Source organism: Protobothrops mucrosquamatus, unplaced genomic scaffold (assembly GCF_001527695.2).
Source record: "Protobothrops mucrosquamatus isolate PMUCROS unplaced genomic scaffold, P.Mucros_1.0 scaffold_203, whole genome shotgun sequence".
Classification (NCBI taxonomy): domain Eukaryota; kingdom Metazoa; phylum Chordata; class Lepidosauria; order Squamata; family Viperidae; genus Protobothrops; species Protobothrops mucrosquamatus.
This window is the reverse complement of record NW_015386279.1, coordinates 85,798-99,208: the sequence shown is the minus strand read 5'-3', so window position 1 is coordinate 99,208 and position 13,411 is coordinate 85,798. Positions and strand designations below refer to the sequence as shown.

At 38.8% G+C, this 13,411-nt stretch overlaps 1 protein-coding gene across 4 annotated transcripts in view; it reads right to left on the bottom strand.

Moving 5' to 3' along the window:
• Positions 1-719: 719 nt before the first annotated feature.
• The window catches only part of RUFY1 (RUN and FYVE domain containing 1), a 25,540-nt gene continuing 12,848 nt past the window's right edge, over positions 720-13,411 (bottom strand). For all 4 annotated transcript variants that reach the window (XM_015825892.1, XM_015825899.1, XM_015825906.1 and 1 more), the window contains exons 10-18: positions 12,603-12,719; positions 10,970-11,137; positions 9,490-9,587; positions 8,548-8,667; positions 6,582-6,711; positions 5,054-5,148; positions 3,797-3,845; positions 3,317-3,394; positions 720-1,373 (exon numbers count right to left, since the gene is read on the bottom strand). In XM_015825892.1, the coding sequence (XP_015681378.1) occupies positions 1,230-1,373; positions 3,317-3,394; positions 3,797-3,845; positions 5,054-5,148; positions 6,582-6,711; positions 8,548-8,667; positions 9,490-9,587; positions 10,970-11,137; positions 12,603-12,719 (999 nt within the window). In that variant the 3' untranslated portion in view covers positions 720-1,229. The remainder of the gene's footprint in view (positions 1,374-3,316; positions 3,395-3,796; positions 3,846-5,053; positions 5,149-6,581; positions 6,712-8,547; positions 8,668-9,489; positions 9,588-10,969; positions 11,138-12,602; positions 12,720-13,411) is intronic.

Genomic DNA, 13,411 nt, shown 5'->3' with positions numbered 1-13,411 from the left:
CTTTACCATTTTCAAAGAGTGATTTCCATCTAATAGATCCAAATTAGTAATTAAAGACTCAATTGCTTGTTTTTTTAGGATGTTATTTATTTCATGATCGTTCTTTTCTAAGTCTCCATGCTACAAAGACATGAAAACAACATCTACAGTGTTGTGTGTTTTGTGCAGGTTTTTTATGCTTTGCAGTTTGTCTGTAAAGCCATGAAATTGCTGCCTAATTGTAAAGTTTAAAATTGGGTACAGATAGTTCTTAATGACCAATTACAATAGTACTGAAAAAGTGACTTATGATTGTTGCAGCATTCCCGTGATCCAAATTTAGGAGCTTGGCAGCAGACATGGATTTACAATGGTTGCAGCATTTTGTGTACGTGTATGTGTGTGTGTGGGGGGTCACATGATCATCATTTTCAACCTTCCCAGCCAGTTCTGGCAAGCAATGTCAAGGGAGGAGGCTGAATTCGCTTAATAACCAAATGATTTCAGTTGACCACAACGATTAACTTAACGACTGGCAATCCAGCACAGCTCATGACCGCTTCAATTAGCAATAGATAATTCCTGGTCATAAGAAATGTGTATTTCTATGGAAACCTTGGAAGACAGATAAATTAGTTTCTGCAGCATACCCTTTCCAGCTCATCACAGATAATACACCTTAAAAGAGTGCAGTGCTTTGTTAACAAAAAAGGAAATTTAGTGATGAATACATTAAGGAATATGTAACAAGTGTGGATCAACTTTATTGCGTAATCACAGATAATTTACAGTATGTTGTTCTGTTCACTTTTGAAAGATTTAGAAGGCACATCCAAGCATACATTCTTTAAAAATGCTTCCATAGAACATTTTCATTTTTTATTAGATCAACAGAAATTTAAGTGAACTGTTACAGAAGATAGATAGATCCATGAAGTGTTCAGAAAATTAATTTGTTTTAGAGCAAATCTATAAACCTGAAGTATAAAGTTAACATTCAAACAATAGGATTTTTGAACTTAAATAACAGGTGTGCTCTTGAAATAGTGTATTTTTGAATATGACATTTTGCTGGCACTTGATCTATAAAAAATAGTTTCCATGATTTTGGTATCCCATTTTTATAAATTAAATCTTTTCCTTTTTGAATATAATATACAGTGCCGTATATGTTAATGGAATTTAGAATATTAAAAAACTTATTACATGTTAGGTTCATTCCCTGGAATTAGCATTCTGGAGCATAGATTTTAGGAAGAAATTGATGTACACCTCTGAAGCAGCAACGTATGGCAAGTATCACAAACTCGTACAGGTTTTGGATATGATGGAAGTGCAAGTTCATTGCTTGAACAAGTATGACAAAAGATGTGACCGCAGTTTCGACAGTGGTGCTGCAAATACAGAGAAGATTATTACATTACTACTATCTTAAAATATCTTAGTATTAACATGAACCAAAATGATTTCAAAAATAGTTCCAGCTCTGAAAAAGTTGCATGGGAATCCCATAAAAACACCGGAATTAGAAAATTTTCAAATGCTGCTTTGGCCATCCCGTTCAACATAGGCCTCCAAATATTCTGGGAACATAAACTGGATACGAGCTTACCTCCTGAATGCCTCCAAATACACATTAATTAGAATATTCTGGGAATGCTAATCCTATCCCTTTCAGTCTTTCTAAATCAGTGTTTCTCAACCTTGACAATTTTAAGGCATGGGGACTTCAACTCCCAGAATTCCACAGCCAGCAATGCTGGCTGTGGAATTCTGGGAGTTGAAGTCCCCATGCCTTAAAATTGTCAAGGTTGAGAAACACTGTTCTAAATAAACATTTTAGTTCTTTCAGTCTCATCTGGAACACCATCCCCTATCTCCTGCTCCTTGCTCTGGATATGTTCAAAAGACCTGAAAATCTGGCTCTTTCCCTAGGCCTTTGATTAGAGTGGGTGGCAGGTCCTGCATGTCATTTGAATGTGTAGTTTTTAATTGTATTTCACCAATAGGTGTAGAATTGGGCATCGTAAATTTCATGAAATGCATGTATTTCTCTTCATAGGGCTGTTTTTAGTCCTCTGATAATCCTCACTGCCCTTTTTGAATCTTTCAGTTTCTCTGAAGCCTTAAAAGTGGGGAGTTCAGGGGGATATAGTACTGGGCTCTGACCCGCGCACAAGAAATGTGTTGCTGATTTCTCTGGTCTGTGAAATAGAAGACACTTGGATTGAACTGGAATCAAAGGGACACGTTTCAGGAACAAAGAAAAGGAATGTGAAGTGTCCTTGCTTGAAGGCCTAGATAAAGAGCCACATGTTTAAGTCCCTTCAAAATTTCAAGGTGGGAACTCCTCAAAATTTTAGGAGAATGTTATTCCAGAGGGCAGGTACTGCTATAGAGAAAGTGGATTTCCAGGGGCCTGAAAGGTGGCATTGTTTAATCAATGGAACTCTGAAACACCCTTACTGGATTGAGTTGTCTGGGCAGATACTATGAAGACATGAAGTTCCTCAAGGCCCTAGATAACACCCAGGAGCAAACTGACAACCAGTGCAGTTCACAAAGGAGAGTTGTTGCATGGGCATATTGAAATCTGCCCATCACCGCCTGTACTACTGCATTCTGGACCAGCTGAAGTTTCCAGGAGGTCTTCAAGAGGAGCCTCATGAAAAGCTCATTGCAGTATTCAAGCTGTGAAGTGACCATGACAGGAGTGACTAAAATGCCCCCCTTTCCCAAATCTAGAAAAGTATTTAACTGGTGCCCCAAATGAAGCTGGGCAAAAGCCTTCCTTGTCATGGCTGCCACCTGTTCGAGCAAGGAGTCCAGGAAGACCCCTAGATTATATACATATACTTGGGGCAAGCGCAACCTCATTCAAGGCCAAAGTTGGAATATCAGTTCTGGTTGATTGAACACCCACCACTACTTGGTCTTGGTAGGAATGAGTTGGATGACCCAGATTCAAAAGATATAACCGGGTATCAAAAGAATTCAGACAGCTTCTGGAAAGTAGCAACAAAGCATCTGTACTTTTACTCATTCTATGGAGATTCTCAGTCATCCAGGTCATGGTTGTCCCAAAGGAGCTTTTCAAAAGGCAACTGGACTTTCTTGTTTTTTTCCTGAAAACATTTCACTTCTCATTCAAGAAGCTGCTTCTGGGATGAGAAGCAAAACGTTTTCAAGGAAAAAAACCAAGAGACTCCAGTTGCCTTTTGAAAAGCATTTTTGGGACTCTTATTCATTCTATTTTATCAGTGGAAAAAAAGCACTGATAAAAATAACTCTTGTCGGTAGATATAGTAATATTGGAGCCTGGTATTACTGTCATTACCTTTCTTCTTGAAATGGAGAACTCTTTCTCACACTGCTTACAGTTGGTTGCTTCATCATCTTTTAGCCATGCATGGCCCTAATATTTTAAAATAATAATTTTTAGCTTAATTGAATTTATATAGGCTTATAACAAAATAAAAAGATCTAGACAAACTTTTGAAAGTTCCTGTAAATTAATTAACTATACATTAGAACAAACCCGATTGAATGTTGGGCAATTTGCTTCAAAGTGAACATGCACAGAATTGTGTTGCACGTTGGGAACGAAGACACTGACAACTACATGCCAGAAACTGATTGACCGACCAAGTAAATAAATATTTAGAGAACAGAAGATACTAAGATGCTTTGTCAGTACATTTCTAGTTTTACTATTTTGCCCATGACATTCCCCATGCCACACGCTGATAAAGAGAAAGAAGTTAATAAAACAAGTTACCATTTCTTAAACGAATCTATATTATTGCATGAACAGTACCTTTAATGCTTTATTTACTTCTTTAATATCCTCCATCTTAAGTTTTGATCTGGAAAAAAAATTAAATCTAGTAATATTTTTAGTTGCTTGATATTAACTTCTATCACTACCACCTTCCCATTAAAATATTGACTGGCCTAAAGAAACATGGCTACTGACACAGCATAGGTGAAATTCAAATAAAAAGAGTTCACAAGTCAGTTCCTTCCTTTATTATATTACACTTAACTTTTTGACAATATGATATTTTTTGATAAAGTATCTACCAAGAACATTTCCAAGTTCCACAGACAAGCCCCATATCACCATTCTCCAACTGCAGCTGCATTTTCTTTATTAACAATACAATTATTAACTTCAAAACAATATTTGGACCATTTCATACTTCAGAGTTGAAGCCAGAGCTTTACTCACAAACTTTACTGATTCGTTACAAAGGGTCAACAACTTAGTGTCAATTTCATCTTCTCTCCTGGTGGTTCTAGGGCAGTGGTGGCGAACCTATGGCACGGGTGCCAGAGGTGGCACTCAGAGCCCTCTCTGTGGGCACGCGCGCCGTCACCCCAGTCCTAGGCCTTCAGCTGGGTTTTATAAAACCTTTTCGCTTTAGGCTTCCACCGCCGTGTGCAAAAAAAAAAAAGGTTCAACCAGTCAATTTCAACTTCTCGCGGGAAAAAGGAAGATCTTGCAAAGTTGGAATTGATTGATTGAACTTTTTAGTCCCATCCAGTCTGCCGTTACCACCGCAGCCACACCCATCCAATTGGCCACGCCCATCCAATTGGCCACACCCAGCCAATGGGCCACACCCACCCAGCACTTGACGATGCATAAGTGGGTTTTGGGTTGCAGTTTGGGCACTTAGTCTCTAAAAGGTTCGCCATCACTGTTCTAGGGTAGCCAGATTACTGGTGACCTTAGTCTCAAACTGCTGCTTGAAATGGTACCCTTTGCTGCAAGGTAAGATTCACCCTTTCTGAGGTGGGTCTCTGGTAACAATCCATTACTCAAAAGGGAGGAGGCCAAGTTCTCTCTGGCCTTTCCCTGGAGACAAATCGGTTCCATTGGAAAAAATATTCCAGAAATTATCCTGAAAGGTTTTGGGGTATTAATGCAATGTTGCCAGAACTGTTTATGTGGTTTTAATTACTTCATTTATTTTTCATTTTGTGAATATTTTCATTGTACCTAATAACTGTTGACCAAAGAGTTGCAAGATATGTGATACAATGACACAAATTACTGAAATATACTTACTGGCTAAGATGAAGCCCCATTTCTTGAAGGGCTTGTTCTTGTTCTCCACAGATCTTTTTTAGCTGCTGCTTCTCTTCCTGCAGTTTTCGCAATTCCTATGCACGCACACATACATACACACAAATGAAATGGACTACACTGCAATTCTATTAACCAGTTTCCTCATCTTTTCTATTTTATATAAAATCTTTTATAAAGTCTACTGAAGGTAAAAAGAAAGATAATATATTCTCTCTCTCATCTACCAATGAATATATTTTACTGGAAAGCCTATTGTATGCCTATTGTACTAGCCGCAAAAGGTCACGAATGTAATACACCTTTTTAAAACCTGAAACTACCATCATCTAGAGCAGTATTTTTCAAACTTGGCCACGTTTTTTTATACTTCAGCTTCCAGAATTTCCCAATAAATGTGTTGAGTGGGAAATTCTAAGAGCAGATGTCCACACATTTTAAAGCAGAGGTTCAGAAACACTGGTCTACACCAGTGATGGCGAACCTTTTAGAGACTGAGTGCCCAAACCGCAGCCCAAAACCCACTTATTTATTGCAAAGTGCCAGGGCCTCATCAGCATTGTGGTGCCTTCATGGGGGAGCAGGGAGGCGCCTGAGTGCCGTCTGTGGCACGCAAAAACCGGGGGCACAAAAATGGGCCACCGTGCTGCAAGGCGCAAAAACGGCTGTGCCGTGGAGTGCAGATACAAGGCGCTGTACCATGCAAGAACGGGGCAGGGCTAGTATCACGCAGGCACTAGCCCCACCCCATTTGCAGCACGTGCGTGCTTGCGGCCCTGTGCATGCCTGCATGCATGCATGTAAAAAGCTTCCCCCTCTCTTTTCTTCCAGTCCACCAATCAACAATGGTTGGTGACCTCTGCTCTACCACCTTTACTTGAGCCTGCTAGTTGGCTGCTTTGCCTCCTTTGTGCTGGGTGGGGCTCCTGCTCTGGGCGGCAGTGGTGGCCTGATGCACCTGCTGCTGGTGGCGATGGCGTGTGTGCCAACAGAGAGGGCTCTGAGTGCCGCCTCTGGCACACATGCCATAGGTTTGCCACCACTGGTCTAGACTGGTGCTTCCCCAAATTACACTGTAATTAGCAAATATCCTGTAAAAATTTAAAGGTGAGAGGATGGAATGGAAGGAAAGGAATGGTGTAATCCATTGACCTTCAACTGTAATCCTGCTATGCCTTTCTTAGAAAAATCCCCTCTGCTTTTTTCACTCCAGGGCAGAACATTTTCTCCCTTCATGTAATATCTAGCTGGCTTAACTATGCCCACCTCCAAAACACTTGTGATTCCCCATTCCAGTTCTCTCATCCTCCTCTTAATCTTTCTTGTCCTCTTTTTATTGCACATCCCTTTACTTTGCTTGGGGCTAGACGGGGGAGGCAGTGTTTCCCTTAGAAGTAAGTAAACAAAATATCATCATTTCTGGGTAGAAAGTAATCCAGCCACTATGAAATCATAAGTCTAACCTACCCTTTGCCTCTCTTAAAAGAAACTAAATTGTCACGTGCCTTACTTTTTTCAAACCTTCTACTTGCTGCAGTTCAGCTTTCAGCAAAGCTGTAGTGTCTTTCTCTTGGTGTAACTCTCGCTGCAGTCTCTGTCGCTGTTCTTTCTCAGATTTTAACTCTCTTTCAATAACTGAACTGTAAATGAAAAGAAAGAAGCACAACGAAGTTGGAAGCAAAACCTATTTTCCAAAAGAATTTACCTTATAAGCATTATGGAATAATTTTGAAAAATGGCAGAAGTTTGTACTTTTCCTCAGGTCAAAAAAAACGACTTCTTTTTGGTTCTGTGAAAATAGCCAGTAGGATACAGACAGCTGCTCCAAGCATGCTCAAGAACTTGTCCATAGAGATTCTGGCTTTCATTTTGGTTTAAAAGCATACCCTCAAACCCTTTTAAAAATTGCTTCTGGAACTCATTTATCATGCAACTTTGAATCAAAATCCAAAATCTCTTACTTCTTGAATACAAGTATGGAATCAGAAACCAGAATTGATTTACAATTTTTACCTAGTGAAAAATCCTCTGATAATTACTTTTGAGACTGTCCCCAAAAAATAATAATAAAAAACTTTAGCTTTCACCATCATTTCCAAATAGACGTTAAGAAAGAAACACTAAATTTCTTACGTGCAAACATACTGTAGCGATACGGTTGCAAGAAATGATATTTCCCCCCCAAAATCATTGCTCATACCATACCTCAGAACAGAAACTTTTGGTAAGGTAACAACAATGATGACACTATCAAACAAAAGGATTGCTAAGTGAAGGAAAGAGGAAAAATGTTGGGGTGATGATTCACTCTACCCAAAACCTGTTGCCCTATCACAGGTAGTTTTTAACTTATGACAATTTGTTTAATGACAGTTTGGAATGATGACAGCCAGGGAATGGGTGCCTGCAAAGTACCTCTGACAAAAAACATAATACCACCATCCTGAGGTCACATGATTGTGATCTGGATATCACCATACCACAATCACGTGATTGCCATTTGCAATCTTCTCTGCTGGCTTCCCCAGAAAGTCAATAGGGAATCCGGCAGGAAAGGCTTTAAACTGCTGCCTGCTTGCTGCAGAGCTGAGATTCCCTCCTGGCAGGTAGCTTTTTAAGAGTGAAAGGGGCTGTCTGCCAGGAGGGAATGTCAACCTGGAAGAAATCTTAGCTCTGCACGGAGCAGAGATTCTCCCCTGCCCCATAAGCAGCCCTTTGAGAGTGAAAGGAGCTGCTTGCTGAGGGGAGGGAACTCCTCTGGTGGGCTGCACAAATGGAGAGCAGATCCCTAAGATCTGAGCTCCATTCCTGCAGCTCTTTGGAGGAGCTCCACTCTGCACAAGGAGGGGGAGGGGAACTTCTCTGAAAGGCTACAGGAACTGAGTTCAGACCTTTTAAGATCTGAGCTCCGGTCCTGCCGCCCTACAGAGGATTTCACTTTTGCGTTTGGAGGGAAACTGAGCTTGGCAGGCAGTTCTTTTGCTTTGTCTGCTTAACCTGGGAGACTGCTTAATGACTGCAACCTGGACTGCTGGGATTATAGTCACTGAGTGAAGCAAACGTGGGTGTCTGCTTCACTGCTTCACTCAATTACTCAGTTTCTGGTCCCAATTGTGTAAGTTGAAGACTGCCTGTAGTTTCAGTGACAGAAGTATTAATTGTACTAGTTCCAGTTTAAGTAGGTTAAGTATCCAGTCCTTGGGAAATACAATTTAAGGAAGTGAAGTCTACCCCCAACTCTTGAATACCGCCTTTTGGAGCTGCTCTATGGTAGCACATGCGTATGCCTCCGGGCACTGCCAGGCAGAGATTCCTTCTTATCAGGAGTACTTATCCCTGTGGGTGGAAGAACACTTCTGCTATCTTGGCAGTGACTGATTTTTCTGAACCACTAACTGTAAACAAAATATGTCTCTTCTATTCAAATGAATACGAACATAAGAACATTAAGCTAAGGTTATATAAAATAATAGTACCAGTTGCTATCCAGTTGGATTAGTTGCTGCTTCAGAGTCTCAATTTTGCTCCCCAGTTCTTGTTTCAGTTTGACATTTTTCTCTTCTGCAAGCTGCTTGGCCTTGTCTGCACGCTGCAGTCTAAAGTACAAAAAAGGGGATATATAGACCTGGTTGTGAATGTTATTTTTTGTACCACCTCAAAATGACAAGTTTAAAACATCAGGGACTAGATCATACGTTCAAAGGAAAGACCATTTTCATGCCTCCTGCATCATGGAAAAGTGTTATTTTTGACAGGGAGAAGCTGCCTAGAAAAAACAAAACAAACTGACATATAACTCTGATAATATCTTTATTTGAAGTGAACCTCTGGCCTCTACCATACTAAAAACCTATGCAGATCTGCCAGCAGCTTCTAAATAGGCTAGCAGAAGAAAAGAATTCACAATAGCTCCTATCATAAAATCTTATGATTAATGTTAGTAATCCACCCCAGTTCTATATAAATACCTTGATTGAAAACAGATATAAAATTGAACTAATAGCCCCTCAATCTCAGTTTCTTCTCCCAATGCTGATCACTGATTCACTCTCCTTTGACTCTTTTTCCTTTCTCTTCCATATATTGACCTTCATCATATAAAACTAAAGTTTCATCCTTTCCAGCTTTGTTCATGCATTTCTTATCTATGAAATGTTATATTATTACACTGTGGAGACTAGTCTGCCTAAAAGACTTCTCCCTTTGACAGAGAAGCAATGGGCCTGATAACTCCTTTCCAGGTCTTCCTCTTGTCAGAATATGCCTTACAAGGATCTGCAAAACTTTATGGAAATAGTGGGTAGCATCAAGGAGCACTGTGAAAAACTGGCATTCATGCTTCACTAGAAACAACTGATGTGCAAAACACTGGAGAGCTGCTAAGGTCACACCTTGACCAGATATGTGGAAGAAATCACCTGTCCTCCAATTGTTTCACAGAAGACATCATTTGATCTGTTTTGCCTTTAAAGGATGATATTGCTTCTTCTTTCTGTTGTAAAGAACTCTCTGCAGTCTGGAGCAAAAACAAATTTAATCAGGTCACCTTAAATTAATTCTTCTTATGGCTTGGAGGGTTGTAACGGTTCAGAAAGATCCTTCTTCACATCTCTTTTCATATTCCTTTCCCTTCAAAGATTCTCTTAATTCTAATATAGCAGAGTTAATAAACCTAACGGCAAAACTCAAGAAACTGCTTTAGCTGCAGTATTTCAAGAGAAAAAAAAGACCCTGGAAAATAATCCAATAAACCTGTGCTTTTACCCAGAGAGTAGATTGTAACAATAAAAAATAACTTTATCTTTGTAGTGCAGAAATGAGCTCTTAGTTGGTGGCTGAAGACATACTTGTCTTTGTTTAGCAGGTCTGCAATGGGTGGAACTTTAATATATATCACAGGGCTACCTAACAAATATGAGTGGAGTCAATTTTTTTTTTTACAGTTCCCTTGAGAGGAAGTTTAAAAAACTTTTAGCTTTTTGAGACCTACAAGTAGGATTTTGTGCTTCCTGCTGGCAAATGGTAGGAAGCCACAACATCATGTGTTTGTGATTGCAAGGAGCTTTGAGACTGCATTCTGGTCTGGCTACCTTATTCCAGAGCCCTTGGCCATCTGCTCCCTCTTCAAGTATTGTATTTAAAACAGTACCTGAAAACAGAACACTGCATAAAATCTTCTAGTATATTTTGAAGTGTCTTAGCTAGATGAGTGATGGAAGTTGACTAACAGGATATCCCCACTCACTATTAAGCTTCTAAATCCCCAAATCAAGAAAAAAGATCTAATTCTTGCAATTTTCATCTTTTCCAGTCAGAAAACTAACCAAGTTAGGAAAACACATATTCGCTCTCTTGTGCTTCTGTCACAAGGATATCACAACTAAAAAAACCTGGGAAAGTGAACAATTAGTTTCTTTTCAGCTATGTGTGAAGAAACCCCTTGTTTGCCAACAGAAGACATCATATAGGTGAGATTGAAGGCCAGGTTAGATACAATGATCCTTATTTAATAATCCTTAGTTTATGAAACTAGAAATGAATTCTTGGCCCGAATGATTTTTTCTTACCCCTCGCATGACCATGTATTATCCTAGTCAGAATTCCTTGGTATTTCCATGAAAAGGAACTCTGGCACAGAATCCAGAGTTATCCTAACTTAACATCTTTGTTAGTAAACTCATCTTAAGCCAGAGTTCCCTATCTGGACTATAACAATCAGGATATTTAAGTTAAAATCAGCAGTAGAAGGGAAGATGGGATGAGACAGAAAAGAATTTGCACATTTTCAGCTTCAAAAATAAGAGTGAACATTGCATCAAGCTTGATCAAACAGACTGTACACTTTAACTCCTGTATTTTGGGACTATTTGTGGCCATAGCAAAGAAACTCTTGGATACCTGAGATTTATTGAACATCTGCAAGTTGATAGCCTTAACTTCCTCCAACTGCTGGCGAAGTGCAACCAAGGTATCTTGTTTTTCATGTGTATCTTTCTCTAGAAGTTTCATGGCAATTTCCATCTCTGTTTTCATTGCAGTCTGAAGGTCCAATTCTTTTTCCAACTCCTTAAAAATACAATACAAGCTGCATACATAAAACACTTCATGTACATCATAAATGTCAATATATTATTTAGGGTAGCCTTCTCAATTTTATGCCCTCTTGGACTGCTGAATTGTTCTTCTATAGTTCAAGGCAATCAAGGGAAGGAAGTTTTACACTAAATAAATAAAAGGATCTTTTATATTTACCAGTTACATTGTACATTTCCCCCCAAATTGTTTTGCTATGATCCAGAAAAGATTTATAGGCATATTTGGACTTTCCATACTCTCCAAATCTTTCTAGTACCTCCCAGGCATAATTGGTTATGGACTCTTTGTATTGTGCTAAAGCAACAACAAATATTGGAGAGAAAAGCAAAAATAATGACCTCTGCCTAGCTTTGGGCATAGAATTTTTGAATCTTTATTAGTATATTCCTGCAACCAACTGGAAAATCTACTCTTATATTCAGTTCTAATAAAAAGCCAGGTTTACACAAATCAGTTTTTTGCATTTTTGTAAACGATTATTTTATATGAACATATATTTATTTTATATGAATAAATTGAAAAGGGAGGTTTAAGGATTATTTAACATTTCCACTGCCAGACAATGGTGGCTATGCACAAAATAGTATTCTATTTACTTTTCCCCTAGGATTCTCCCATTTCCTTGCAATCTTCCCTACTTAACCCTCCTCCTCCAACTCTGTTCATTCTGAGTATGGATTAAAACCCTCACTATATGGATCCTGGCTGATCCTCTCTGATATGAACAAATTAAGGATGAATTTGCAAGTGTGAGGTTCAAGGAAAGCTGTTGTATCTGCAAAAGCAGTATTTTCAAGTGTTTTTTTTTACCAGCTGCATCATTCTCATTTGGGTATGTATGGCATTTGACTGCTAGCCCTGGGTGTTTCTGCCCGGACTGCTGTTCAAATCTAATTATGAGCATCAGTATATCATTTTTTTCTTGTTAACTTAGCTATTAAGTAATAGTTATTAAGATAAGCAGTTAAGTAATAGTTTAAGAGCTATCATGTAGATCAGGAGTACCCAAGCTATGTCTTCCAAATATTTTGGAATACTGCTTTCGCTGCCATTCATTGTCAGGATGAGAGCTGAAATCCAATATATAGTGCCCTCATAATGCCAGTCTCTGAACAGATTAGATTTGATCTGGAATAAGAACAGACTGGTGCAATATGCTCCACTAACCAAAATACCAGAGGCAGGCAGAGTTTTGCACATGTCTTTCCTGTCTGATGTTTTTATAGCTTCTATCACAATGGCTCTCATTAGTGTTTATAACTGCTCTTCCAATTAGGCTTTCATTGAGTAATACAGCTAACCCAATCCTCCTCCTTATCCTAGCCCAAGTTCAGCACTTTGTAGTACTTAACTGCATTTTAGATATGAAACTCTGTCAGTTAAGACTAAACTGAACAATTGTTTTATTTCCAGTTGTTAAATTATGAGCTCTCACCATTCGAATTCTTTTCTCCTCTTTTAATTGCTTCCAGACATCACTATACATTTCATCTAGGCCTTGTCGTGATTGCTTATAGGTTTCCAGTTCCACTTTGGTGTCCAGTTTAGTTACCTAGATTAAAAAGTGGGTGAATAATCTGCTAATAGATTGGAGACTCAATGTTTCTATAAAAGAAATCAAGAGGTGAGATTACCAATGGATGCTGCAAGCAACAAGATATCTTATACCTGTGAACAATATGAGCAACAAGATGCTAAAGACTGAAAGACATTGATTTATGCTAATTTATGAAACTGTTGCAGTTAGCTGGGGGAAAAAAAAGCAAAATACTTGTTTTCATCCATTCATTTTCCTGGAAAAATGTCAAAGAAAGTTGATTTCTGCAAGAGTGAACTGAAAAGTCCATTCTTATAGAAGCTATTATGCATCTCAGTATGTACAGAACTATGGAGGGGGAAAGTAGCTGGAAACTGAACCATGGATAGTATTTCAATGTACCACCCAATGGTGTTAGTTTTAATAAGATGCAATTATTTGTTAGATTTATATCTTGCCTTTCTTTCAAGAACTTAAGGTAATTTACATTTATTTATTTTTATTTTATTTTTACAAAATTTATATGCCGCCCTTCTCCCATGGGACTCAGGGCGGCTCACAGCATGTTAAAACAATATACAGAATTACCCCTTCTAAAAACCAATTAAAATCCAAATATTAGTGGCTGTGACTATTTAAAATCATTAAAAATTATCCCTATTTAAAATTCACCCTAGGTCAGGCCCGCTTGTTGAAAAAGCCATGTC